A 27,008-nucleotide genomic window follows, 5' to 3' on the forward strand; every position below is an offset into this window, starting at 1 on the left:
TAAATGATGCACTAGAGCAGTGGTGTCCAACCTACGGCTCAAGCGGAAAGTGAACTAAAATAGCATCGATCTCCACTGCATGTACAGGCATGCAAGCATCCAGCTTGACTGTATCAAACATGTGCATGTGGTTCGGTGCAGTCATATGCACACTAAATACAGTTATGTATTTTGATATAGCTTGTTCATTGCGTTGAATTAATTATTAATTTGTATTGAATTTTAAAAAATCATTATTAAAAATGTTCCAAAAGGGGAAAATCGATTTGGAGTGTCGTGTTTTTGATCCAAGGTAGACTGAAGACTATTTCTTTATTGATTACCACGAAAAGCAGTGTTTGGTGTGTCAGGAGACTGTGTGAGTTTTTAAAGAATATAACACTGATTCCAATCATAAATCTTATGATCAACATAAAGGAGTGCTGCGAAAAGAAAAGTGTTGAAAGTTACAAAACAAATTAAGAAAATAAAACATACTGAAAACGTATCAGTCAAGAAATTTATCTGTTGTACGTGTCAGTTATCAAGTTGCACATTTGATCGCTTTTGAAAGTAAAATGTTCAATGATGGTGAATTTGTTAAGCGTTGTTTGTTAAAAGTTGTGAAATAAATTTTTCCAGAGAGAGGAACAATGATACAATACATTAGTTTGTCTCAACAAACAATTATGCGAAGAGTAGAAGATATTGGAAAGAATTTCGAACAACTTTTGGAAAACATAAAACAAACAAAATATTTAGTGTATCACTGGGTGACAATACTGATGTAAAGGACACAGCTCAACTCCTTATCTTCATACGTGGAATGAATGATAATTTTGTACCAGTTGATGATTTAGCTGATCTACAGAGTATGCACAGAACAACTACAGGTGAAAATCTTTAACAAATCTATCGAAAAGTTAGGATTAAATATTAAAAACGTGGTAGGAGTCACAACTGGCGGTGCAAAAAATATGATTGGTAAAAACACTGGGCTTATGGGTAGAATTAACCAAGAAAATGGAAGATATCGGAGCTCAAACTCCAATTGGAATTCACTGCATTGTGCACCAAGAAGCTCTTTATGGGAAAGTATTGGATCTCCAACTCGTTATGAATGTGGTTATTTCAACTGTAAATTTTACAAGATCACATGGCCTTAATGTGTCTGTTGAAACATCACCGAATGTTTCAACACAGAAAAAGAGAAACCGATAAAACAACTATCAAATATGGAGTGGCTGTTTGATCTTGCAATTCATACAAACATTTCTAGTCATTTAAATACTCTTAATTTAAAACTAAAAGGGAAAGGAAAATTGGTCTGATTTGTTTGGAAACATCAAATCATTTCAGAATAAGCTTTTATTATTTAAATCCCAGTTGAGCAAGACAATTTAGTTTAGTTTGAATGTTGTACTGAGCTAAAGGAGCAACAGATTTCCAAAGAATTGTTGCCTTTCGTTATTACAATTAACTTTTTTGACAAGCTTGAAAGTCGATTTTCTCATATAAAATCCCATGAAAAAACATAAGCTTTTGTTTGAGAACCCATTTACTTCTATGGATGAAAACTACAATCCCAGATTGCAACTTGAAATTATTCATCTTCAAGCCAAAATGTGATTCAAAAATAAGTATATAGACTGCAAAAATGAACTATTTGAATTCTACAAGGCTTTGCCATCTGAAGATTTTCGGCTAATAAAAGAAAATGCCATGAAAATGGCTACTTTGTTCGGATCAACATATGTTTGCAAGCAGATTTTTTTCACTCGTAAAATCAAATAAATATTTGAAAAGGAACAGAATAACAGATGAGCATTTTTTTTTTATGAGAACCCCAAACACGAGAGGTATTAGAACCTATAGTGCATGAGTTGGAGGTTGAGAACACGAAATAAGATATTTGTTGACATTAGACATGAACTTTTGTTATTTAGTTTTTAGGAGCATTAGCAACTAAGGCCATATTGCTCCGGGGATATGCGGTAGTCATTCCCTGACCTTTCCGCATTCTCCGTATTTGGTGGTCACAGGCTCGAACACCAGTCTAATCAAGACGCGTGTGCTATGCACTGCTGCTCCTGCCGACCTGGCTACGGAGGGGCCAGACTTGAACTTCTGTACACTGTAATTGTCAGGAAACACATATGAAGGAAGGTTGTTCTAGAAAAGGGCAGTTGAATGAATAAACGAGGAAGATGAAAAGTTGGTTCTGTGAGTTAAGTTGGACAGTAAATGGATGTTGGCTGGTGGCGGCATGTGTTCGGACTGTTTTGAAAGAGAGAGCGGAATTATAGAAGCCAATTCACATGAACAGTGCCCATGGAAGTATCTATAGAAAAGGCATGCTGCAGAAACAGTACGTCTATGAGACAGAGAGTGGAGAGACTCTGTTAGAGATGAGTCATTAATTAACCTAATTGCCCTCTTCTGAATGGAATCTACAAGCCTGAGAGAGGTTTTGAGGGCAACGCCCCACATGTGGGAACGATATTCCATGGTAGGGCAGATTTGCGATTTGTACAGAGTGAACAGCTGTTTGAAATAAAAGTGTAGGCGAGAGCGAAAGAGAAAACAAACCAAGTTTTTTAGATGCAGAGGAAGCAATATTTGTAATGTGCTTGTGCCAAGAGGGATTACAAGTCAGGGTAATCCCCAAAAGAGATAAATCATCTTGCTTAGAAATCGGAGTGTCACCAAAGATAAGCATAGGAGCAGAATAATCCTTTTGGCGAGATGTAAGACAGGACTGAGTTTTAGAAGGATTGAAACCTTCTAAGTTGTCTTTGCCCCACTGGAGAATTACCTGGAGATCGGAATTTAAGGAATTGGTAGTGGATATTCAAGAAGTTGAAGCTGATTGAGCAGGACAAGGTTTCTCAAACTGGAAAGTGGAATGTAATGTTCTATCATCGGCAAAACTATGGATAGGATTTCGAGTCAATGAAAGAAGGTCATTAATATACAAGAGGAAAAAAAATTAGGAAAAAAACTAAACCTTGGGGGAACCAGCATTAGTAGTGAAGTTAGAAGACAGAAAGCCATCTACCATCACTCTCCGTGAGCGGTCAGAGAGAAAACTGGATAACCAATTACAAAGAACAGTTGGCAAACCATAAGATGGAAGCTTGTTTAGAAGATCTTTATGCCAAACACGATCGAAAGCCTTTGAGATGTCAAGAGCGACTGCTTGTGTTTCACTGAACCTTTCCATTGAATTTGTCCATAAATTGGTAACAGGCCAGAATATCACCTGTGGATTGACACTGACGGAATCCATACTGACAATCATTGATCAGATGGAAGATTTCTAGATAGTTTAAGAGTTGGCGGTTAAGTATTTCAAACAGAAACAAAAGTAAAGTATTTAAAAAAATAACAAACAAAAGTAAGTCATATTTTTATAATTTTAATAAAATCTAAAAAATAAATCACTGACATAGATTTGTTGCACATAAAAGTGCTGGGAATTTGCATTTTTTTATATATAGCTTGTAAAAAAAAAACGGTAACATGAAAATATAAACTTCCTTTTACGAGTAACATGATATAGAAAATGTGACGATTTTTTCTCAGATCAATCTGTGCGGCCCGCGAAATAAATCAAACTTTGAATACAGCCCCCGTATTGGAAAAGGTTGGAAACCACTGCACTAGAGCATGCATAATTTAGTGCACTAACACAAGTAAATTACTGTCGTTAGAAAGCAATTTACAATTTATAACAGGACCTTCATTACATAATAAGTAAAGATGGTTATTCTTATTCCTATGCTTATTCTATCACTAATTTCACAAAATTGATATGCACAGACTGTCAACAATCAGTAATACCAATTCATTTTGGTAGCTTCCTCAATGACATTAACAATTTACCTTTTCTCTTGAGTTTTCACATTCAGCTGTTAATTCAACAATTTCAATTGCTGCTTTTTATTCTTCGATATCGCTCCTAACGTTTTTGGCAAATTATCATCATCTCCATCATGAACTTGGTCCGGCTTAGGTCTTTTAAGGCCTGTTCTGTTGTAGCTCTTGAAGGTGGTCTTGATCTCGCCATCATTGTCTTGGTCGACCAACATCTCTCTTGCCAGTAGGTTTGTAGTTAAAGGCTAATTTTTGTAATATTAACTCTAGTTCTTCCATTGTTATATTTTCTTCATCTTTGGTTACCACAGATTCATCTTCCAATTCCCTAGTGCCTGGGTTATACCACGGTCTGGAATAGTGTTGCTACCATTCCGCTTGGGAGATGGAGTTGGTTTTTATTTGATCATTTGTGTCTAGTTGTAATTTCTTAAAAATTTTAAAACCTCTTCTCTGTGGGCCCGTGATATCACGTTCTAAAGATTTAACAAATTTATCCTAGTCATCTCGTCGGATTCTTCTGGTTAGTTTTCTGACTTCTGCTCTAGCTTTTTATATTTTATGTGTAGATGTAGGTCTTTAGTTTGTAGGAACAGTTTAGAGTTACTAATTTGCCAAAAACTTCATTACTATTTCTTCAATTAACTAAGTAGCTGCTCCTCCATATGTTTTATTTAAATAAGAACATGATATCACTATGCTTTATAACTTCTTTTCTAAATTAAAAATAACCTCACGATGGAAACACAATGTTGGAGTTACCAGTAATAATATCAAGAATATTGTGATTTTCCCCAATGATACTACAATAGTGTTCGACTATACAATGTTGTTTGTTTGTTATTTGGTTTTTAGGAGCATTAGCAACTAAGACCATATTGCTCCGGGATATGCGGTGGTCATTCCTTGACCTTTCCGGATCCTCTGTATTTGGTGGTGACGGGCTCGAACCCCCGGTCTAATCAAGAAGCGTGTGCTACGCACCGCTGCTCCTTCCCACCTGGCTACAGAGGCGCCAACTATACAATGAATTTGCCCACTCCCCTAAATTTTGAGGATCTAAGTGACTGCTTATCCATTTTATGCTTAAATGATGGAATGGGAGTTAAATGGCAAAGGGACTGCTAGAGTTAGTATAAGTATTGGCAATGGCCACATAGTGCAAGGAAGCCTATGGCTTATGCTGCACAATCCAAAAAAAATAATAATAATAATAAATAAATAAAATAATAAGAAAATTTTAAAAAATAAATAATTAATAAAAGAAAAAGAAATAGACAATCTACTCATTTACCTACATGGGTGGTAGAGTAGACAATCTACTCTACCACCCATGTAGGTAACTTATTCCAGTAATTTACAACTCGCTGGCTAAAATAAAACTTCCGACAATCCAGTCTGAATATCTCCTACCTTAACTTGAAATTATGGCCCCTAGTTCTAGAATCATTTATAACCATGAAAATTTCGTCCTCATTCATTTTACTTATGCCTTTCAGAGCCTTAAACACTTCAATCAAGTCTCCTCTAAGGTGCCTAGTTTCCAAACTCTGCAACCCACATATTCAAAGTCTTTCCTCATATGGACGCCCTTTTGCTGATCTCACTAGGCGAGTTACCCATCTTTGGACTCTTTCAAGAAGCACAATGTCTTTCTTTAAATGCGGTCTCCATACTTGAACACAGTATTCCAAGTGTGGTCTAGTAATAGTCTTATATAATTGGATTACGACATCCTTATCTCTACTAGCAACTGTTCGATAAATCATCGATAGGACACCATGAGACTTCCTTGCAACCTGTCTACAATGCTCGGAGAACTTCATGTCTGACTGTATCGTACACTAAGACTGTTTCCTCCATTACTCAGATAATAAAGCTCCACTATCTACTTCAGCCTTCTTCCATAATTACTTCTTCTAAAATGTTCATTTGTCAGTCACCATAAGCAAAGGACAAAAATATTTTAAGGTTAGCAATACAGTACTGTAGCATTATTTTTTATTTATTACTTTTACATTGTTTTTTTTTTGGCATAGCACTATTCCACACATAATAAACGATAGTGTAAATATGTTTTTAAGCTTTTATATGCACTAGCAAGTGAAAAAAGGGCCGTGATTCGCTTTAAGGCAGGGGTCCCCAAACTACAGCCCACAAAAGAATTTTATCCAGCCTGCAGATATTTCAATCAGATCGTTAAAATTTATGAAAAATGCATTTTACAGATTTTAACATTCGTCGGTTGATTAATAGTGTTGACACCTCCATGTCATCAGCTTAGTCTTGTTAGATATTAATTCTGTTATTTCTAATCAAAGCTATTCTTTGAAACATTGTTAAAATAATCAATTAATCTTGACCCTGTCATTAAATAACAATAGGAGTTAGAGACAGTAATTAAGGATTTCCCAATCCCCTGCCAGCCTGCACACCAACCCTGATGTCCAGAGCATGGGAGCAAAGGTCACAGTAGGCTTCAACTACACAAGAATCCTGGATACAAGATAAAACCTGGCACCAGCAGCATGGTCTGATGATTGGTATCAGTAAGATTCTGAACCAACCTGCACAAACCCTGATTGTTTGTTTGTTATTTGGAGCATTAGCAACTAAGGCCATATTGCTCCGGGATTTGAGGTGGTCATTCCCTGACCTTTCCGCATCCTCCGTGTTTGGTGGTGATGGCACAAACCCTGATGTTCGGAGTATGGGAGCAAAGGTCACCCTTGGCTTCTACTATACAAGAATCCCAGATCCAGGATAAAAACATGGCACTATCCTATTGGTTAATGGAGTTAATCCCTCTGCCATATATTAACTGCTGGCAGCATGTATGCACATAAAGTTTCTGGTAGCATCGGCAAGAGGAGGATGTCGCCCGGTATGAATTTAATCTCTTTGTATTACCTTAGATTTCCTGTTTTCTATTGTAACAGCAATTCAAAACTTAATACTTTAGAATCGCAATTTGCAAAATGTAATATTGCAATTGTAACTGCAATATCCTAAAATATTCAAATTTGTAGCCCTTGCTGTTCTCTCCACAGCACGGTCTGATGATGGTATCTGTAAGATACCTGAAACTTCACTTTATTATATAGTTTTATATTATAATAATGTAGTATATTAGGCAAACAGCCTAATAAACTATATTATTATTTTCATAGTGATATAAGAGTGATATGAATATAATAGTAACCTTTATGTTAAAATATTTCATAAAATTTTAAGACACGTTAGTGTTTACTTCAATATTCAAGAGTATTTTTTTTTATTCCAGTAACCCCATAAAAATCATGTTGACGTTGGTGTCGAAAAAAATTAAAGTTGCTGCTGAGTGTCGCGTTTGTATTGAGCAATGGCCAATTAATTACTTTTTTGCACTCCTCAATGATACTTGCATGTGTCTTATTTGCAACGAAGCCTTGTCAACGTTCAAGGAATATAATTTGAAATGTCACCATTCTGCATTCACTGTTCCGTTAATAAACTTCGCCCCATCCCTTTATTGTTATGCATCCCCAGACCATCTGACAGCCGAGGAACATTACAGTCTGGGTTATGCAGTTAGGATGGTGTGCCCCCGATTTTTGTCTTCTGATATATCGCTTCTCATCCGAACCATGCAGGTTGAATTTCGATTCGTCAGAAAAGATGAGGTGTCCCATTGCTCTTTTGTCCATGAAACATGCATTTTAGCTCAAGCAAGTCACTTCAGTTCCTCATTTGTTGGGTCAATAAAGGCTTCTTCTTGGGCAGATAGGCATGCAGACCACATTCCGAAAGCCGTCTTTGGATAATTCGTGCACTTGTTTCAACACCAGAGGACATCTCAAAGTCCAGCTTTAGATCCAGAGCACTAGCATGGTGATTATGAAGGCATAGCTGTTTCAAATATCGATCTTGGGAAGGCATAGTCGCACTTTTATGGCCTGATCCAGGTCTTCTCACATCACCAGTTTCACGCTTTAATTTCCGCACCCAGGATACTGGTGGTTGACTGGTGGCAGCCTATTTTATCAGCAATAGCATGCGTAGAAAGCCCTTCCTGGGACAGAACAACAGCTACACTTTTTTTTTCTTGGTGTCAACTGAACATATGGAGCCATGCTTACACCTCCTCAATGCCGTATATATAGATACTGTCTGATGCAATAGAAGCGTTATCTGATGCACTACCTTTGCTTTATGACAAACAAAATGACTATAATCAAACAACATCTTAAATGTTTCACTACAGATCTTACTTTTTTTAAGGTGATGCAGTTTTTTTGTCTGCCACTGTAGTTGTAATTTTTCCACTGAAAATTTTGTTTAAAACGTTAGTTTGTTGCAGGAAAATTTTGCAGCTAGATTTTCTGATTTTAAAAATAATTCAGGTGTTTGACTTTTTCAAAATCCGTTTTGAAAAACCCATCAACATCATTGATGGGTTTTTCAAAACCCATCAATGATGTTGATGAGAATTTACAATTAGAGCTGGTAGATCATCAATCTAATGACGCACTGAACAAAATATTTAAAAATGAAAATCTAATTCTATTTTATTCAACATTATCTGAGTCAGATTATCCAAAAATTTAAACTTTGCAAGAAAGGGTACATCAATTTTCTGAAGTACATATATATGTGAGCAGACCTTTTCAAAAATGAAATATCTAAAATCAAAAATATGATCACGTCTAATTGACCTGCATTTACATGACTTTTTAAGAATTGGAACTAGTACTTTAAAACCAGATATTACGAAACTCAGTCACACTCTACAACCACATTCATCACATTAATTATAATTTTTTTGTATTACTGACTATATTTTTGTGATTAATATAATAAATAAGTAATAATAAAAATTTGATATAAACAAACTGGTATATTTTATATTATATATTCATCGATTTATTTTTGAATCTGTAGATGTGGAAATGTATAAAATTTGTTTCTCTGCATAACATTAAAGTTATGCAGAGAATGTAGTTTTCAGTAATTAGGAATTTTCTCCAGCCTCCCAAATATTTCAAAAATTCATACGTGGCCCACTTCTCTAAAAGTTTGGGGACCCTGATTTTAAAGCAATATTCACTTTATGGCAGTGGTCTGAAACCTAATCTGCCGTATTAGTGAGGTATGCCTGTACATGAATTTTTCTAGCAGGGACAAGGAGGTGATTATCCCATTGCAATGGTCAGGCCAAACCTTGAATACTGCATACAGATTTTGAGGCCTCATTTTAGGAAATGATGTAGAGCTCCTCGAACAAGTACAGAAAAGGGCAATGAGATTAGTAAGTGGAACAAAGGGTTGCTGTTACCAAGAAAGGATTAAGTTCTGCAAACTGCAGAGTCTGGAGAAGAGGCACTTGCAAGGTGATCTGATTGAGGGGTATAAGGCTGTGAATGGTTTGAGCAAGCTCAACGCTGATGGGATTCTTCCTCGTGCTCAGATTCCACACCTGAGGGGGCATAAATTGAAATTGAGGAAAGACAGTTGTAGAATAGATGGGAGGAAATTTGCCTTTAGCCAGCAAGTGGTTGAGTGCTGGAACAAACTTCCATCTATCGTAGAAGTTGACAGCTTAAATTAATTCAAGGCTGAACTAGACAAACTTCTGGAGTGAATGGATGGGTGAAATGGGAAGGATTTTTTTTTTTGGCTGATGCTATATAAGCTTGCTTTCTTGCATCATATGCCTCTGCTAATGCTAACAGAAGCTGGCTGAAATAATTAGAGGATTGTCACACTCCAGATCAGGTGTTTAACACCAATGAAACAGGTTTTGCTGAAAGAGAATGCCAAACACAATGCCTTATTTGTCTCAAACTGAAAAAATGGCTAGTGTATCCAAAACATTATGCATTATTTAAAACTATATATATTAAGAATTACAAAAGAAAATATTCAACAATGATATTTATCCACAATACTATTTAGAAACTTATACTTATAAAATTAACAATAACAATGGCTCATTGTACAAGATGTCCCATAAGTCCAGCATTATAGGGTTAATGTATATTTTAACAGACCATGATGTATCAGAGCAAGGAATAACGGATCCAAATAATTCTACTCATAGGAAATTGAAGTCAAAGAGAAACAGCTGCTGAATTTAAAAGACTGCATTCAGACCCCAAGTCAATAACACAGAGTTGCATTAGCAGACTTGTTGCAAAGTTTAAGGAAACAGAATCCATACAGTTGATCTCCTCAAAGAACCCTTTGAGGAGATCAACTGATGATGATGATATAGCAACTGTTATCCTTGCTCATTTTAACAGAAGTCCCAAAAAGTCCTTTGCTGATAATCCACCAGAGTGTAAAAAAGTAGCATCCATCGCATTCTTAAGATTCACAAATGGTATCCATATAAACTTCAGCTCCTACAGAAATTAAGCAAAGATGATCCCAACCAACAGATGGAATTTTGTGAATGGGCTTAACAGCAAAGCCCATTCACAAAATTCTTAATTTTAAAAAATAAAATAAATTTTATTTTTTCCCTATGATGTTGGACTTATGGGATATCCTGTAAATTAAACAAATAACTTTTTAACTATTTAGATAAATACAAACAAGTTAGTTAATGTATTCGGTGTATAACATTTCAGATGCATTAGAAAATAGTAATAATTCGTGATTTATAAAAAAATAAGTCAACCTATCTACATGAAAATTTGTTACAAAGATTCCTAAAATACAAAGTAAGAATTTGAAATTTTGAAAGGGATTAGAGTGTCTCTTCCAAATTTATAGTAATATTTCTGTACAGGAAACTAGGAAAGGAATGCTATGAAACTGGAATTGAACTTACAACTATCCCAGGGGCCAACAGGATATATTGAAAATTTGGTAGCAATCAACATTTTTCTAGTCAATTAATGCGAAAACATACTTTCATGAATGCCAATTTTTGTAGGGAACGAGAGGGAATGAGGGCTATAAAACTGTAACTGGGCCTGAAATTTCCCCAAGGATCAAGAGGATGTAGGTTTAAAATTTGTCCTTGATCTGACTTGGCTGTTAGTGACAGTGTGAGTGGTATTTCCTACAAGAATAAAAAGTATTGCAATATATTTGGATAGTTCATATGTAGGTGCATTGCAGCAGGACATATGGAGAGGAACACCTGGCTTATGGATTTTAGGTAGGCTATAAAACTGGGATAGTTGGCAGCCTGTAGCATGAAGAAGCCGCCGAGTCGGAGTAGAAATTTTCTTAGCTTTAAACCATACATAGACAAGTTTATTAACGTATGACTTCAGACGTCCTAAGACTTTGATGGGCAGATCCATTACAGGCTCATAGACGTTGGGGTCTTGTAGGAGGACCAGGGCTTTCTCTAGGTAGCCCGACTGGTCTAGTATGACGTCCGTTGTCAGTGGGAAGTACGACGATGGAGTTGTCCTTTCTTATAGAGGAAAGAGCGGCGTGCTGTTGGTGATTAAGGTTGGAGCGGGTTGGCCGTGTGCATGGGAGGATGGAGGTCATTTTGAAGTGGATTTCATTAGCAGCTTCTTCAGGGAGGTTGGTAATGCTTGCTTCTACTCCCATAGCAAGCTGTGTGATCGGTGACTTCGACAGCGAACTTCATACCAGCAGTCAAAACATTGAGCTTCTCGGTGGTTAATTGCTTTCTGTTCAAATTTAGAACGAAGGAAGCGGTATTAGTTGAACAGGTGTTCATTCTTGAGGAGTGGGCTTCTCTACTTAAATTAACAAATTTCTGTTGTTGTCGCGAATGGTAAGCATCAGAGATATGATTAGTTTGGTGACAGATGGTATGGATAAGGTTAGAAAATATTATAGGTGAGATTCTACCTTCTTGTAGTTCCTGCAAGGGTCTGGATTTATTGTAGTCAGCTCTCTTGATTTCATAATGGAGATGGGTAATCCTACCGCCTATATTCCCTACTATCCAGGCATGTCAGGCAGGATCTCAAAAATCCTCCGTGAATACCACATAAAATGCGTGCAGTTGCCTGGTAGAAACTTACGTTCTCTAGTTTCCAATGTAAAGATTCCAGTCACCCCTCTCTTATGCAATGGTGTGGTATACCGCATAGCCTGCAAAGATTGTAACAGCTGCTACATAGGAGAGACCTCGAGACATCTTCAAGACTGCCTCGCGGAACACTACAGATCGACTCGCCTTGCTGAGACCGACCAGTCCGCAATCGCAGGCACTACTGGTCAACCCATCACGACCTCAATCCCAAGCGGGACTGTGAAGTAATTGACCAGTCCTGACACTTTTGTCACCGTCTCTGGTTAGAGTCACTCAATATATTATGTAATGCGGGAGCCATGAACCGCAACAAAGGCATGAGACTACACCCCAAAATACCTAAAATACAGGTATTTTGGGGTGTAGTCTCAAAGGGATTTTGAAAGGGATTAGAGTGCCTCTTCCAAATTTATAGTAATATTTCTGTACAGGAAACTAGGAAAGGAATGCTATGAAACTGGAATTGAACTTACAACTATCCCCATCTTAGAGGCAACTGTTTTAAGTCTAGATAAACACTGGAGGCAAAACTACGCACGTCCATGCAGTAACAATGATCACCAGTTTAATGATTGAATGGCCTACCTTGTGCCCTCGCACATCTCATTGCACGCAAAACTCTGTGTCTGTTAAATAATTTTATCTGTAAAGTTTCCATTTGTTGATAAAGAAGCACATTCTGCCTCGAAAGTTCCAAAGTCAATTAAATTATTTCACTGGATATATGCACTATTATTTGTATCTCTATAGATTCCAGTACAACAGGCCCATTCACTCTTATAGGGTTGCTTTGATTGGGATTCAGTGCTCTTTAGCCAGTAAAATTCTAAAGACAAAAACTCACACTGGTCACAGCAATAGTACCATGCAAGAGTTGTATCACAGGAAAAACATGTAGCCCACCCACTCACCAATTACAACCAGCTAACAAGCTGGACAATATTATTATCTTCAACTCTCAAGTCTAATAATTTATATAATAATTAATATAGGTAACAAATTAAATTACAATTTATTCTTACTTTAATAAAAAACAATTTCTCAGACTATATGAATAATTTTCTAAGTCCTGCCGAAGCAACATAATTTGTTATTAATTAACAATGTCAATTAATGGCAATTAATTAATTTTAATGTGAATTGAAAATTAATTGGCAGATTCCATAGTGTCTCTGGTATTCAATAATTTACAGCACAGACAAAGTAGAATCTGGTACTAAACTCTAAAAGACACCAGTCCAATCAAAATTACTGTTCATAACTAATCATTTTCTTCCATCACTTAACTTTTTTTTATCCACCAATGTTCCTTACCTCAAACAAACTGCTCCAAATGATACAATGTTATTATGAGACTGTATCAAAAGCATTAGCAAAGTGAAAATAAACCAAATAAATCAAATTTTGAATTTAGGAAACCACAATGATTCCCTTAATTCTGTTCATATGATCCTGCAACACTTCCTCCATGGAATTTCTCTTATTGCTCACATAATTCATTTTCTCCAACTTGCTAAAGGAAAGCTTATGCAGGTAACATTTTGGGTATGACAATGATCCAAAGAAAGTTTGTGACTTGCTCTAATGTCATGCTAAGGAGTTTTTCAGAGCATAGTTCAAAGAGAAAAAGTAATCAGCTGCTGTGGGGAGGGCAACATGAGGAAACAGCCTAAATTTGTTTCCCTGTAAAAATCATTCTAAACAAAATTATAATACTTGGGTAAAAAACAGAAGGAATTACTTTCAAAGAATATTAAACTATAAAGATCATGATAAATATTTCTGAATAAAATATTTACCTCTACTTTCTTCATCATCACTTGCACTAACTTTTCGTCGCCTTTTTGTTGCTGTAGCTCCTAGATATAAATACAATAAATCTTATTAATATATTTGTAAATAAATAATACAACTTGATTCCATAGCAATCTTAAATATTTTGACACACAATATTTAACAAACAAAAAAAAAAAACTGAATATTTTCAAAATACACTATTTTAAAAAATATTTTGGAAGAGATGAGATCGGACATGAAATAAAAATTTGCACAAAAAATGCCAATAATTTACTAAGAAATTAGAAGTCAGAGAACAGCGATCAATATTAAGAGAATCAAATATTAAGTATTATCTCTCCTCAAAGTCATACACACCCACAATCAACTCATGCTGAAAAGAACAAGGATATCAATTAACAGTCAAGACTAATTACCTCTAATTTTTTAGTCCTATGCAGCTAGTCAAACTCTGTGAGCAAGACATTGGTGTGCAAAATAAATACAGTAAACTCCTATCTTAACACTTCTGCTTATAGCAATCCACTTTTAACATTCTTTTTCTTCGGAACTAATGGTCAGTTCTATGAAGATCAAGTATATTTCCAAGAAGATTCCAAGATTCCAAGAAATAAACCTAAATATAACTCTCCCTCCTCTTGACTTTAGTTTTGGCAAAGGAATAATAGAGAATAAATTCTAGTTTTTTTTATTTCATAGTGTATTGTCAACTCGAAGCTTTGAAGGAAGAAATGCCATCCCCTTAAAATTCAGTCTTTAGCCATTTATCATTGAGAGTTGCACAGTAACCTTAGCTTTTTTAAAAAATTAACAGTGTTCTCTGCTTTCCATGCTGGTGCAGTAATCAATGTCTTTTTGCGTGTGTTTTCAATAAGGCATCAATAAAAAACATTCAGAAGTCACTTTTGGCAGAAAATTTGCTGATTAATTTCATAAATGACAGCAGAATAAAGCACTTTAAAGGCTCAAGCCTCAGCCTGAAAAAGAATTAGACAACATACAAGTTTATGCAAAAGCAGCATATTAGTATGCAGCAATTCTAAAAAGAGCTAAAAACGGCAACGTTTTAATTATATCTCAAATTATAGATATGAGATATAATTAAAACAATGCCATTTTTAGCTATTTTTAGAATTGCTGCGTACTAATATGCTGCATTTGCACAAATTTATATGTTGTATAAATGACAGCATTATATGTTAATATTACGTTTATCATGTTCATAATACTCAAGATATACTTTGGTTAATTTTAATATATATCTTTTTTAAAATTCTATTTTAATAACATGTGAATAAGTTAAAGGTGCTAAAATTTACTTTGTGTTTATTGGAAATCTTCATTAGTCATGAACAAACATTATGCAAAAACCTGTCATAGTAGATTGCTTAATATCTTTCCAGGATGCAGCAATGTTTCTTACTGCCATAAGGATATTATATATTCCCCTTTCCAAAACCATATTAGACTGTTGTTTCCTTTCAGTTGACAGCAACAGCTGTCCAATTCACAGTTCTTCTCAAATGGCTGCTGAAATAAGGAAGTGGTGCACTCTCTCTCTCTCTCTCGGCATAACCACATCGTAAATGCTGCTTCCTCTGCATAAAAAAAAAACTGGGTTTTCTTTTTCATTCTCAGCATTACTTTTACTGTGAACAACTACTCACACTGTTGTTGTTATTATTTGGTTTTTAGGAGCATTAGCAACTAAGGCCATATTGCTCCAGGATATGCAGTGGTCATTCCCTGACCTTTCCGCATCCTCCGTATTTGGTGGTGACGGGCTCAAACCCCGGTCTAATCAAGAAGCGTGTGCTACGCACTGCTGCTCCTTCCCACCTGGCTACAGAGGTGCCTTGCTCACACTGTACAAATCTCAAATCCACCCTACCATGGAATGTTGTACCCACATCTGGAGTGGTATCCCCAAAACTGCTTTAAAGCTTCTACATTCTATTCAAAAGAGGGAGCAGTCACATTAATTAATGACTCGTCTCTTAAAAAGCTACTCTATTCTCTGTCTCACAGATATTCAATTTGTGCTTCTTGCCTCTTCTATAGATATTTGCATGGGCACCACTCTTTAATTGGCATCTATAATTCTCCCACTCAATATGGGCCTATGATACAATCAGCCACCACCTGCCCAATTCCAAACTCACAGAACCAACTTTTCCTCTTCTTCATTTATCCCTTCTAGAAACAACTTTCCTTTATGTGAACTCCCAAAAATTACATCCGACAGTAATTCAAATCTAATGTGAAGAAGTATTGTCTGTATTTTCAATCTTCAATCCATGCATGGTACTGTTTATATTTAAAAATAATGAAAATTCTGCTTTTCATGTTTAGGGTTTCCATTAAAAAAAAAAATGAAAAAAAAAAAAAAAAAAATGAGCCAGTGACCGGTGTGAATTCACTTTAAAACAGCTGAGAGTGAAGAGACAATGCCAAGTGTCTGAATAGAAGGGGAAAAGTTTTCATTACAGTTGTGAAATTTTACTTTGGCTGTGTGGAATTAAATCTTTTTTTTTACACAAATACAAATTCTAGTAACTTTCTACCGTTATTTTTAAGTTTACCTTTATCATCCAAATTTTCCTAAAATATAGACGTAAACTGTTATGTCCAACCTTGCTTACTACTAATAATTGCTAAAACAAAACTAAAAAGGAAAAACACTTTAATTCAGAAATTCTTCTCATTTGTATGTTTAAAAGTATAACTATGTGATTTACTCTGCACTTTATACAAATGTTATCATTTTCAATTACAGTGCTATGTTTGGAATAAATATGAAATCTAACCTTTATTATCCTCCATTAATAAAGGTAATGGTGCCTTTCTGGTTTTGGCGGTAGAGGCCATCTCACACATTAATTATATATTTTAAACGACAATGTCTGTTTAAGATCTGAAAGACAAATTATGTAGTCAATAAAAATAATAAAATTAATTATGGCACTAAAAGTATACAAATGGAATATGGTACAAATTATCAAAGAAAAGAAGAGCATTGAATGATGCTAGGATAACTTATGTGGGATTGTAACTTTCCAGATGTTTGACTGAAATTAGTTGAATGCATTGGTCACTCATACATACAAGCAAGACTTTTGTGGATTTATTGGATGACTGTTTTCTACAACAGCATGTTAAGAGAGGCAACAAGAGGAAGCAGTACTCTCCATTAACAATCTGAGGGTAAAAGACCCACTGGGTGACAGTGATCACAGTGTACCAATGTGGAATTTACTTTAAAGACAACTACTGTCAAGAGTAAAGGGAAAAGCTTTTGCTTTCGTAAGGGTGACTACAGTGGTCTTAGCAAGATTTTAAATTCTATGCAGCAAGACCAACTGATGATGTTACCAACAACATATTCTAAATAGGAAGCTAGTGGGCTTTTCATGCCAACTAAGAAATACTGTTCAAGACCTAAATAGATGTCATATGAACTACTGAGATATCTGGCAGAGAAGAAAAGTGCATGGAATGCATATAAATTATCAGGTGATAGAGAAGACTAAGGTGTATATATAAATTAGCCTGAAATTAAGTTACAAAAGGAAGTTAGGCAAGTTAAAGCATATTATTAGAAGTCTCTGGCAAAGAATGCAAGGAAAAGCAGTAAAGACATCTATGGATGTATTAACAGTAGAAAGAAGAGGTTGAATCACGTTGGGCTACTTGATATTAATGGGTTAACTATTGATGACCCTGCTCAGGTTGCCGAGAAGCTGAATAGGTATTTTACATCTACATTTACACACATGAAGAATTCTTTAGGGAGGGGATGCCACAAGTTTATCAAAATCTAAGAGGAAGCTGAACAATTTTGTGATAACAGAGAGGAAAGAGCTGCCTTGATCCCAAACCCTTCCACAGTTCCCAAGAGGTCTGATCATAACTACAACTTTACACAGCAGAATACGTCCAAGCTAATGGTGAAGTTATTTTTTTTTTTTTTTTTTGATTTGGTAGTTGTTGGCGCATCGGCTTCTGTGGCCATATTGCACCTCCAAAGGTTTTTGCAGTACAGTGATCCAAGCCCGAGGCAGGAATCGAACCCGCGACCTTTGGGTTGCCGGGCAGGTACTTTACCCACTCGGCTAGCCCGGTCGGCTGGTGAAGTTATGCTAGCTGTATTTAGTAAGCTGGTTGTCTTATATTCTCTCTCTTGAGTAACACAACTCTGAGTTGTTAAGAGAAATGTTATTAAGTGAATAGCTAATATTCATATATTCCCATGTTATAATGAGAAATCCAATACTTGAAAAAATAAAATAATAAAATAATAATAATATAGTAAATTTCAGTTGGTAACATTCATATGCCTTTTATGCCCCTGTTAACTCTGCTGATCTCTTGCATGTCCATATTTTTCAGCAACGACTGCTATTACTACTTCTAAATATAATTCTTTGATAGTCAAATATTCACCATTTGAATTGGGTAAATGACCACATCAGCCTTCTCAACATTATCAAAGCCAACTTTTTTTTTGAAGTTTTCACTATATTTCTTTGTATATCTGGAACTAGTTCTCACAATCAAAGCTAACTTTGGAATTTCAGTCATGTTTAATGATTTCACTTCTTTCTATGCTGCTTCTTTTTTTCATAAGTGTTCGGACAATTTTAAAAGGGCAATTATTAAAGCAAAACAAGTGAAAATAGCATATAGAGTGTCTTCAACTTACTAAACGATGCTTGGTTTGGGGGTAAATGTTGCAATAGTGATTTATTTCTAATATCAGTTTGGATGACTGCTAGTGGTAATGTGAATGGTAGTGGTAATTTGAGTTTTGTTATAATGAAATGTCATTAAGTGATGCAAATCTGTACTTTATGAAGCACTTTATAAATCCTATTACACTAATAAAGGCTACATGTGAGTGCATCAATGCTTTGAGAATGTTAATGAGGTCATCATCAGATTTTAGAATGATCCCTTTGGACTGAAGAAATGCTAATGCCCCTCAAAGCCACAAAGAAGACGAAAAGAGGTGATGAGAAACTATAAACCAGCAAGTTTGACTTCCATGGCACAGATCATGGAGGCTACAGTTAAGGATCCCATTTCTTTTTTGTTATACTCCAACACAGACATAAGGTAATCAAAGGAGTTTATCGATTTGGACCCTAGAACAAAAAGTGCATATGCTCTGGTTCAAGAGGATTTAGTTTTATTGGGCAATTCCATTGTCAAGAAAACAGGTAACTTCTTTATAATAAGGATAGTAGGACTAGAAACAGGGTGCATCTATCAAAGAGCAACAAGTGATGATGTAATCAACAGACTGTCAGACTTTTGTATGAGGGGGTAAAGAAAGTATTAGTATTTGTGTGGGGTGTTGTTGTTGTTATTTGGTTTTTAGGAGCATTAGCAACTAAGGCCATATTGCTCTGGGGATATGCAGTGGTCATTCCCTGACCTTTCCGCATCCTCCGTATTTGGTGGGCATGGGCTCAAACCCCGGTCTAATCAAGAAGCATGTGCTACGAACTGCTGCTCCTGCCCACCTGGCTACGGAGGCGCCCATTTGTGTGGGGATAAATGATATTAAGTACACAAAAATCTAATGAGCTGTAAGATAAATAGTATTTTTAGCAACCAGTATGCTAATACCAAAAATATCAGTGGGCTGTGCTCTTTTTGTGGAAGTGTACAGATTAAATCTCACATGTATTTTTATATTTAAGACCACAGCCAGCCAAAGATACAATACAGGACGACTGATACAGTAATGTACTGTAATGAGTGTCCATGTATGTTATCTTGGTGGTTGTGGGGTAATATACATAAACAAAAATAAATACGTGGGAGATTGAACTTGAAATTCCTTATAATAAATAAATTTGCTGTTTATACTCCGGGACAACCACACGGTCAGAATAGTTCACAAGATCAAAAGAATACAAGAAACAGCACCGTATCCCAGTTACTCAACGTACAAGTACTTATGTACCCTCGCACCTGACCACTCGGCTACAGTGGCCATTTACTAGCTGTATAATTACTTAATGTACCAGAGCATGGATTCATTAAGATAAATTATTATGAAGACTTCATAAAGCAACTGAATGAAAGAAATAGATTAAGTGTTATCCACCACAATCTCGGTTACTTTTCTGATACTGTTTCCTTCACGAAAGGCTATTATATAAACTTGGGCAAACTGGGATTACTGGTAAAATCCTTCATTAATTGAGGGCTGGCTAATGTGTTAAGTGGAGTTCAGGAAAGGAAACTATGACAGCTTAAGGAGCTGCATGTCCTCTATCAAGTAACAAGATACAACTGAGCGGGCAAATACATTAGAACTATGAAAATACCTTTAAAGCAATAGTCACTTTCACAGAAGCCATGGATGCATATATAAAATTAAGAAAACATAGCACATGGATGAATAATGAACTATCCAGTTTAACAGACCAATGAAGAGCAATAACCTATAATATGGACAAAATTGTTGACTAGCACTCATACAGATGCAAGAAAATGTAAGATGGAGCCCAAGTGAAACATTGAGAAAACAGTTTCTTACTGTTTCTGGTCAAATTTCAAATGATAACAGATTAATCCCAACTATACCCCTAAAAGGTGTCATAGATAATGCCCTTTATCACAATGAGTTGTAAGGAAAGATTCCAACACATAGCAACAGAAAATATGATGGGCAACAATAGTTGCAAAGAAGCTGTATATGAATCAGAATACACTGAAAGTTGAACTATACAATCTAATTAAACAAACTAAGCGATCTACTAAAGCATATAAACTTAATAAGTATTAGAAATAATATGACGTTTGTACTTTGTTTATCCCCACCAGGCAAACCTGAACCCAAATGAGTTAATTTGGTGACAGATTAAGCAGTATGTTACATTTTATAAGGCTAGCGCCTCCGTAGCCAGGTGGGAAGGAGCAGCAGTGCGTAGCACACACTTCTTGATTAGACCGGGGTTCGAGCCAGTCACCACCAAATACGGAGGATGCGGAAAGGTCAGGGAATGACCACCGCATATCCCCGAAGCAATATGGCCTTAGTTGCTAATGCTTCTAAAAACCAAAACAACAACAACAACAGCATTTTATAATATGTTATTGAGATTGAAAAGACATATATGGATCAACAGCTGCTTACTAGTGAAAGGATAGAAAATTCTGCTATATAGTTAGGAATAAGTGAAGAGGAATCTTTGCCTGATGAAGAAAGAGAAATCACAAAAGAAGATAATTTTCTGGCATCAATAAATACTGATTATGTTGATTTAAAAACAAAAGTAGAATAAAAATTAATCTAGTTTGCCAAAAATAAAGAAAAATTAATCAAGCTGTAAAAAAAATAACTTAAAGGGGCTTAACATTGTTAATATTATAAATTAATTTATTAAATAGACACACTTGCTATGTAATATGAGTGTAATAACATATACTTGTTTTATTTCTGAGCAATAAATATTTCAGACACTTTTTTTTTCTGAAATTTATATACATACTGTTTAAAATTCAGATCTGAAATGAAGAAACTCCCAAAAGAGGGCTTTGTGTCCAAAAGTTTAAATCTCAGAGTGAATTACAGTGTGATAGTTCTGTGGGCAGTCAGATCTGGGAAGAAATTTTTTTTTTTCTCCTGAATTAGGTGGAGTGTACAAATACTGATCACCCAGCAACTGTGATTCTCTCCTCTTCATGAAATATAAGTTACAGATGCTAGATGAATGGAGTTTCCTATGTTTACATTAATAAAACTTTCCTGAAAATTGGCTTTCAGCCAGTTTGATTGTTGGATCAAACCTCCATCAGGAACTGTGGAAGTAGGTAGTGTGAACAAATTTAAGGAACGATGTGCAAATTATTAGAATACTCGTACTAAGGCTAGGTGGATGGTCTCTAATTTGAAATCATTTTCTACAGATGAAATAATTTTTAGCCGATGATGATAAGATGTTCTGAGGGTAGCAATGTATCAAATGGGAGGGAAGATAAAACTTAGGGTAAAAATCGAAATAACTTCAAGGGATGTCAGGATAGTAAATTATAGAGGATTACTTAGTCTCAAATGCGTCTACAGTAATGTCAGAACTGTTGTCAATAAAATTGCTGCATTGAACTGGTTAGGACAAGGAACAAACTTCCATTTGTCGTTGTGGAAGTTGATAGTTAAAATAAATTCATGGAAGAACTGGACAAACTTTTAGAGCAGGTGGATGTGTGAAGAATTTTTTTTGGCTTATGCTGTATAAGCTTGCTTTCTTGCATCATATGCCTCTACTAATGCTAATGCTAGTATATAATGCCATTCAAATAAGTGGGGATTGTGTGACCAAATAGTCATGTAATACAGGAGCGTAATGACAAATACTTGTTCTAATTTCTAAGCAATAAACATTTTAGACACTTTTTTTTTTCTGAAATTTATATGCATATTATTATAATATATGATGACATTGAAATGAGTGGGGATTATGTGATCAACATGCCATCAGCAAATTTTAATTCCATAATAGCAAATACTTTTATTATTGAAGTTGCAATGTTTTACAATAGTAAATGGTCGAAATATTCTTATCAGCAGTAGAAGTAACTATTTTTATCCGCCCATTAGTGGATACAAAAGACAAAGCTAAAACAGGTCCACCACCATAGCTGGACAGAGATGACAAGCAGAAATATTGAAAATACTGTGAGTGCAGCACACGATAAAGTCACTCACATTTAGACCTTAGGCAGAGGGGTTGGTTCAAAAAAATTTAGAGACAGTTACCCAAGGAAGACAGTGGAGCAAATGGTGGTCCATGTATGGCTACAGAGGACAATGTCCCTTGCTGTATAGGAAGAGTAACCACATGAGGACAACACCATCCAGCACAACCAAATGAAAGTGCTTCCTGTACAACGTTCACATTATTTATGCCATTCTTTCCATTTTTGAGGTTAACGAATTGCGCCGGTAAACTACTGTGCTGTGGACACTGTCTCCAACACAGGTCGTTGGGTTGGAGGCTAGCTGGTCGGACGTGTTTGCCTTAGCTCTGCAGGAAGTTGATTACTGTGCTAATTTAGTGAATTTAATCCCATCACCATCGTTTATTTTGTGTTAAATTGTGTTTTCAAAGTTATATTAATATTTAATCAGAGTTATTTACTAATCAAATAGTTATTTCTTTAACCTGGTGAAATTGCATAATTACAGTATCAAGTTAATATAGTCAGTGAATAAGTGTTTTAAGCATTTTCTTTCTACTGACAAGTACAGTGTAAAGTCCGAGTATTAGAAATGGATTCGAAATAGCAGGTGAAGTACAGAGATATTGTTTGATTTGGTTAATTTGCTACGGTGATTCTGGATAATGGAAGGTAAATCTTATAGTAGGAAGCCGTAACATGGAGGGGTGGAAGGGAGGAGGATTACAGTTCTTCCCCCCTAACTTCTTCTTCAAGGTTACCTAGATTACCTGCTGATTCAGTGCAAAAAGTGTTGGAGGCTAAGTATTTGAAGTCAAAAGTTGCTAAAGCTAGAAGTGCTGTTTCAACCCCCCCCCCCCAAGTAAGCAAAGATAATGGTGTGATTAATACATCAGAAAGTGTGGGAAATCTAGTGATTGGTGATACAGGGGAGAAAACTGTGTCAGTGAGTGTAGGAAGCCCTGTGGTTAGTGAAGGCTCAGGGCCGAGTATGGATCCTAGAGCCCTGATTGAGAATATCACTGAGGGGATTGAGGAGCTACAAATGAGTGATGATCCTAAAATGGTTGAACTGACAGATTTTCCTTCGGGGAGTTTTGACAGCTTCTTTGGATTTTTTTTTAGGAGCATTAGCAACTAAGGCCATATTGCTCCGGGGATATGCGGTGGTCATTCCCTGACCTTCCCGCATCCTCCATATTTGGTGGTGACGGACTCGAACCCCGGTCTAATCAAGAAGCGTGGGCTACACACTGCTGCTCCTTCCCACCTGGCTACGGAGGCGCCCAACTTCTTTGGAGATTGTGGTCGGAAGAGTGTAGCTACAAATGTCAGGGAGAGTGAGATAATTATTTCAAATATTAGTGAGCAGCAAGTTGGTTATGGTGACGTAACCACCATTTATGAACTGATGGTTAAATTAAAGAAAATCGTGGTAGATTATACTACTCACGATTCTAATAAAGTGACTAAGGCTAAGTCAAACTTCATATTAGACAAATGGTTGGATATGGAGACTGTGACAACTGCATTGTTAATAAATAACGAGAAGCTGAAGGTAAAGAATGAGGAGTTACAAACAGGAGTTACAAACAACACGTCGTCAAGAGTTTTCTTGACGACGTGTTGAGAGGATATTCAGGAATGGGAAAAGTAGTTGAGCAGAGTCCGCATCAGTCATATGCTGGTATAGTTGGCAACTATGCTAGTCAGAGAAAAAGTAGTAATGATGGTACAGCTAACCAAAGAGTAGAAGGGGGTGATGAGGGTGAAGGTAAGAACAGGAAATTTAAGGAGAAATTTGATACAACTATTATTTTGAGGGCTGATAAAGAGTCTAGCTATGTTGCTAGTCATGAGGTTAAAGATGTAGTGGTTGCTGCATTGAATAAGGAATGTAAGGATATTAGAGTAAGGAATTTGCATATGATAATAAGGGGGTTATTTTGGAGACAGAAAGTAGTGAGGATTTGAATAAAGTAATAGGATCTGGGGAACTATCAAGTAAGGGGATAGTCCCTGATAGGTTGAAGCTAATTGACCCGTCCATTTTGATATATGTTAGTAAGGAACTTACCAAGGAGGAAATATTGCATGACTTATATGCTAAGAATTTTAGTGATTATGGTTTTTCTGAGAAGGAGGTTACTGACGGGGTGATATTTAGGTTTAGCAGAGGGGCTAAGCCTAAAATGACAAACTGGATTGTGGGATTAAGCCCAAAGTTGTACAAGCATTTATTTGACAAGGACAGGGTATATTTGGGATTTACATCTCATAAGTTTCGTGCTTTTTGTTGTTGTGAGTAAGTGTTTTTGCTGCCTGAGATACGGTTATTCAGCTATTCATTGTACCCATAAAGCTGTAGCGTGTGGGCACTGTGCCCAGGGTGGCCACATCCTTGTTGATTGTCCTAGTAAAGATCAAGACCCAAAATGTGTGAATTGTAAGCGGAAAGGGACGCAATGTGACAACTCGGTTAGATACAGCAACTGCCCGGAGTACATCAGAGCTTTGGATCTAGCTAGTAGTAGGACATATCATGAATAATACAGCTAATATAAATATGTCTGGTGGAAGTAGTAGTACTAAATACAGGATTGTAGTAGGGTACAAGACAGTTTTTTAAGCAGTAACGTTGAAAACAGTATAAATCGGAAATATGTTAAGATTATGCAGATAAACTGCCAGAGAGCCAAAGCTGTAAATGAAGAGGTCAGACTAGCTGGGGTACATGATAACTATGATATAGTGTGTATTCAAGAACCTTATGTGGCTACTTTCGGTGAAAATTATAAAGTGACGGGGTTTCCAGTGTCAGCCCAGATTATACAGGGGTTAGATGCCAAACCTAAGGCAGTTCTTTTGGTACTGAATAGGAATTTAAATGTAACAGTTATAACTAGTCTATGTAATCAGTGGGGTGTATGTATTTCTGTGTCAACCCTGCAGATTTCTTTTTATTTAGTGTCATTATACTGTCCTCCCTCTTTGGAGATGGAGATATCAATCCAATATATGGAAAATGTAATGAGTTTTGTACAAGGTAAGAGTGTGGTTTTTACTATGGATGCAAATGCCAAATCAGATCTATGGTATAGTGGTACTACTGATAGAAGGGGTTTGTTATTAGAAGAATTTGTGAACAGTTATAGTTTACAGGTGTTGAATGAGGGAGGGAAGCCAAGTAAATTTGATAATGTACATGGTTCCTCTAATATAGATGTGACGATGACGTCAGTTAACTTAAGCAGGAAAATTGTTGATTGGGATGTTAAAATGTAACTGACAAACAGCGATCACAGAGTTATTGATTTTAAGTTATTGTACACCTGTGATGGAAATGCTTCCTTTGCTTTTAATGATTGTAAAAGGTATAATTATAAAAGGATAGATTGGAAGAAGTTTAGAGGGTCGTTGTCTGTTAGCTTTGATTATACCATGAGGGAATTAAATAGTATGTCAGCAAAAGAGTTGGTATTTTATGTGCAGAGTTGTTTAGCTAATGCTCTTAGTTTCTCTGCCAGGAAGAAAAGGGAGAGGGGTAAAACTGTTCCATGATGGTCAGCTGAACTGACATTGATTAGAAGGGAGGTTTTTAATCTACGGAAAGTATATCAAAGATCTAGAGCTAGGGATGGGGAGAAGAAGAGAGGAATAGGGATCTTTATAAGCTGAAAAGGAAGTATTACCATCAGCAGATTTTAAAATATAAGGTTAAAGCGTGGCAAGATCTTGTGCATGATGTGAAAAATAGCGATCCTTGGGGCCTCATTTTCAAGCTAACTAGGAATAAGTTCAATATAAGTAACTTGATGTATACTGTGGTGGTAAACGGAGCGGAATCCTCTGATAGGGTAACAACAGTAAAGGCAATTGTACAGAAGCTTTTTAGGAGGGACTGTCCAGAGGATGATAATGAATGGCAAAAAGAGGTTAGAAGGCTGAATGAAAAGTATGTTGGGGGGGGGGGGGGGAGTTATGTTGTTTAATACTGATGAACTTGTTCAAGTCTGCTCGAAATTAAATTTTAATAAGAGTCCAGGAATGGACTTAATTGAAAACAATTGTATTGTGAAAGCTATAGAGAAATTTCCTGCCATATTTTTGAACATGTTTAACAAATGTCTTTTGGAAGGTGTGTTTCCGGGTCCTTGGAAAATAGCTTTACTGAAATTGTTGCTTAAGCCTGGGAAAAATAAGAATGACCCAAAAGCCTTTCGCCCAATCTCGTTATTAGCGAATTTGGGGAAGGTATTTGAGCGACTTTTACTAATTAGACTGCAATCTTTATTTGAAAACAACAATTTATTGTTTCCTCACCAAAACAGTTTTAAGAAGAAATTTTCAACTGAGGATGCAATACATGATCTGTTGGATTATAACAGACTGGCAGATAAAAAAAAAATGTGTTAGCTGTGTTTATTAAAAATGTGCCTTCCTTTGAGGGCACTTTCAATACTGTTTGGTACGAGACCGTCCTCGAGGCTTTAAGGAGACTGGCATGTCCTAATAGGTTATATAGGACAATTCAAAATTATCTAAGCAGAAGGCAGGTAATTGTCAGATCTCAACATTTAAGATATCAAGACAGCTTGAGTAGGGGTTGTCCCCAGGGATCGGTATTAGGCCCAATATTTTGGAATTTGGTAAT

The 27,008-nt window shown here is 36.1% G+C and overlaps 1 protein-coding gene across 1 annotated transcript in view; it reads right to left on the bottom strand.

Annotated features, from left to right (window-relative positions):
• LOC150089156 (PHD finger protein rhinoceros-like) overlaps window positions 1–27,008 on the bottom strand; it is a 327,976-nt gene that overhangs the window by 231,939 nt on the left and 69,029 nt on the right. The window contains exons 6-7 of the mRNA XM_090389568.1: window positions 16,468–16,574; window positions 13,663–13,722 (exon numbers count right to left, since the gene is read on the bottom strand). Of these exons, the coding sequence (XP_090245694.1) occupies window positions 13,663–13,722; window positions 16,468–16,537 (130 nt within the window). The 5' untranslated portion in view covers window positions 16,538–16,574. The remainder of the gene's footprint in view (window positions 1–13,662; window positions 13,723–16,467; window positions 16,575–27,008) is intronic.

The sequence above is a fragment of the Mastigoproctus giganteus genome, chromosome 2, assembly GCF_048544385.1.
Source record: "Mastigoproctus giganteus isolate SK-2022 chromosome 2, ASM4854438v1, whole genome shotgun sequence".
NCBI classification, from domain to species: domain Eukaryota; kingdom Metazoa; phylum Arthropoda; class Arachnida; order Uropygi; family Thelyphonidae; genus Mastigoproctus; species Mastigoproctus giganteus.